At 71.7% G+C, this 1,605-nt stretch overlaps 1 protein-coding gene across 1 annotated transcript in view; it reads left to right on the plus strand.

Moving 5' to 3' along the window:
• Positions 1-1,605, plus strand: part of CPT1B (carnitine palmitoyltransferase 1B (muscle)) — a 6,126-nt gene that overhangs the window by 1,790 nt on the left and 2,731 nt on the right. Inside the window, exons 4-9 of the mRNA XM_012735072.1 lie at positions 101-202; positions 300-437; positions 503-580; positions 996-1,103; positions 1,170-1,254; positions 1,436-1,604. Coding sequence (XP_012590526.1) covers positions 101-202; positions 300-437; positions 503-580; positions 996-1,103; positions 1,170-1,254; positions 1,436-1,604 — 680 coding nt within the window. The remainder of the gene's footprint in view (positions 1-100; positions 203-299; positions 438-502; positions 581-995; positions 1,104-1,169; positions 1,255-1,435; position 1,605) is intronic.

Genomic DNA, 1,605 nt, shown 5'->3' on the forward strand with positions numbered 1-1,605 from the left:
CCGGCAGGGAGCGGGGCGGGCCTGCCCCGTCTCCGCCAGCCCTCCGGGGCTTGCCAGGCTCCGCACCGGCTTGCACCCCACACCCCGCCTTGTGCCCCAGATCTGCGTGCGCCTCCTGTCCAGCCGCCGGCCCCTGCTTTACAGCTTCCAGACCTCCCTGCCCAAGCTCCCGGTGCCCGCCGTGCCCGCCACCATCCAGCGGGTGAGACCCGGTCGGCGAGGCCGGCACCGGCCCTCCCTGCAGAGGCGGCTGGGGGTGAGGCGGGGCGGGGCGGGGCTGACCGCAGCCCGGCCCGCAGTACCTGGAGTCTGTGCGCCCCTTGCTGGACGAAGAGGGCTACTACCGGGTGGAGACGCTGGCCAAGGAGTTCCAGGACACGACGGCCCCCCGGCTGCAGAAGTACCTGGTGTTCAAGTCGTGGTGGGCCACTAACTATGTGAGTCCCGTCCTGGCACCCTGCGGCCCCCAGCCCCTGCCCCGCTGACCGCCGGCCGCCCACAGGTGAGCGACTGGTGGGAAGAGTACGTGTACCTGCGTGCCAGAAGCCCCCTCATGGTGAACAGCAACTACTACTCCATGGTGAGGGCGGCAGGCTCTGCGTGGCCACTTCCAGGAGCCGCCGGCTCCGGCAGGCCTGAGGGGCAGAGGGGAGCGGGCGCAGCCTGGCAGCAGCCTGGCTCTCAGAACCCAGGCGCTGCCCGGCCAGGCTGCTGCCCCGGGCTCAGCCCTCCCAGCCCAGCCAGGGGCCTCCCGGCTCTGCCCTGGACGTCCTGACACGTCCTCCCTGCGTCTCCCGTGTCACCCAGGAGCCCCCTGGCAGCTGGGCCTGCCCTCCCCCAAGAAACTAGGGCAGGACGTCTGACCCCCCCACCCCATGGCCCTTCATGAATAAGCCGGGCAAAGCCGCTGCGGGGGCGGGGGCGGGGGCGGGCACCGGGCACCCACCAGGACCGCGAGCCACTGGCGTTGGCCAGCTGGGCTGTGCTGCCCCCAGGACTTTGTGCTGGTCAAGAACACAGAGGTGCAGGCCGCCCGCCTGGGCAACGCCGTCCACGCCATGGTCCTGTACCGCCGGAAGCTGGACCGCGAGGAGATCAGGCCTGTGAGTTGTGGCGGGACTGAGGGGTGGCCAGGGGAGGCCACATCTGAGCCGGCCGGCCTCCCCCAGGTGATGGCCATGGGCATTGTGCCCATGTGCTCCTACCAGATGGAGAGGATGTTCAACACCACCCGGATCCCCGGCCAGGAGACAGGTAGGGGCAGGTAGTGGTGGGCGGCGGGCAGTCGGGGCGCCCGAGCCGCTCTGGGCTCCAGGCCCCGCAGCATCTCCCTGGGGTGTCCTCGGCCGGCCGGCGGCCCGCCCCCTCCCGGTAGCCGCGAGCTCCAGCACCCCAGCGCCCTGCGGGCGCGCGCTCAGGGCCGGCCTCACCGCAGATGTGCTGCAGCACCTGCCGGACAGCAGGCACGTGGCCGTCTACCACAAGGGCCGCTTCTTCAAGGTGTGGCTGTACGAGGGCTCCCACCTGCTCAAGCCCCGGGACCTGGAGATGCAGTTCCAGAGGATCCTGGACGACCCCTCCCCGCCCCAGCCCGGGGAGGAGCGG

The sequence above is a fragment of the Condylura cristata genome, unplaced genomic scaffold, assembly GCF_000260355.1.
Source record: "Condylura cristata isolate star-nosed mole 26May11 unplaced genomic scaffold, ConCri1.0 scaffold00004, whole genome shotgun sequence".
In the NCBI taxonomy this organism is placed as follows: Eukaryota; Metazoa; Chordata; class Mammalia; order Eulipotyphla; family Talpidae; genus Condylura; species Condylura cristata.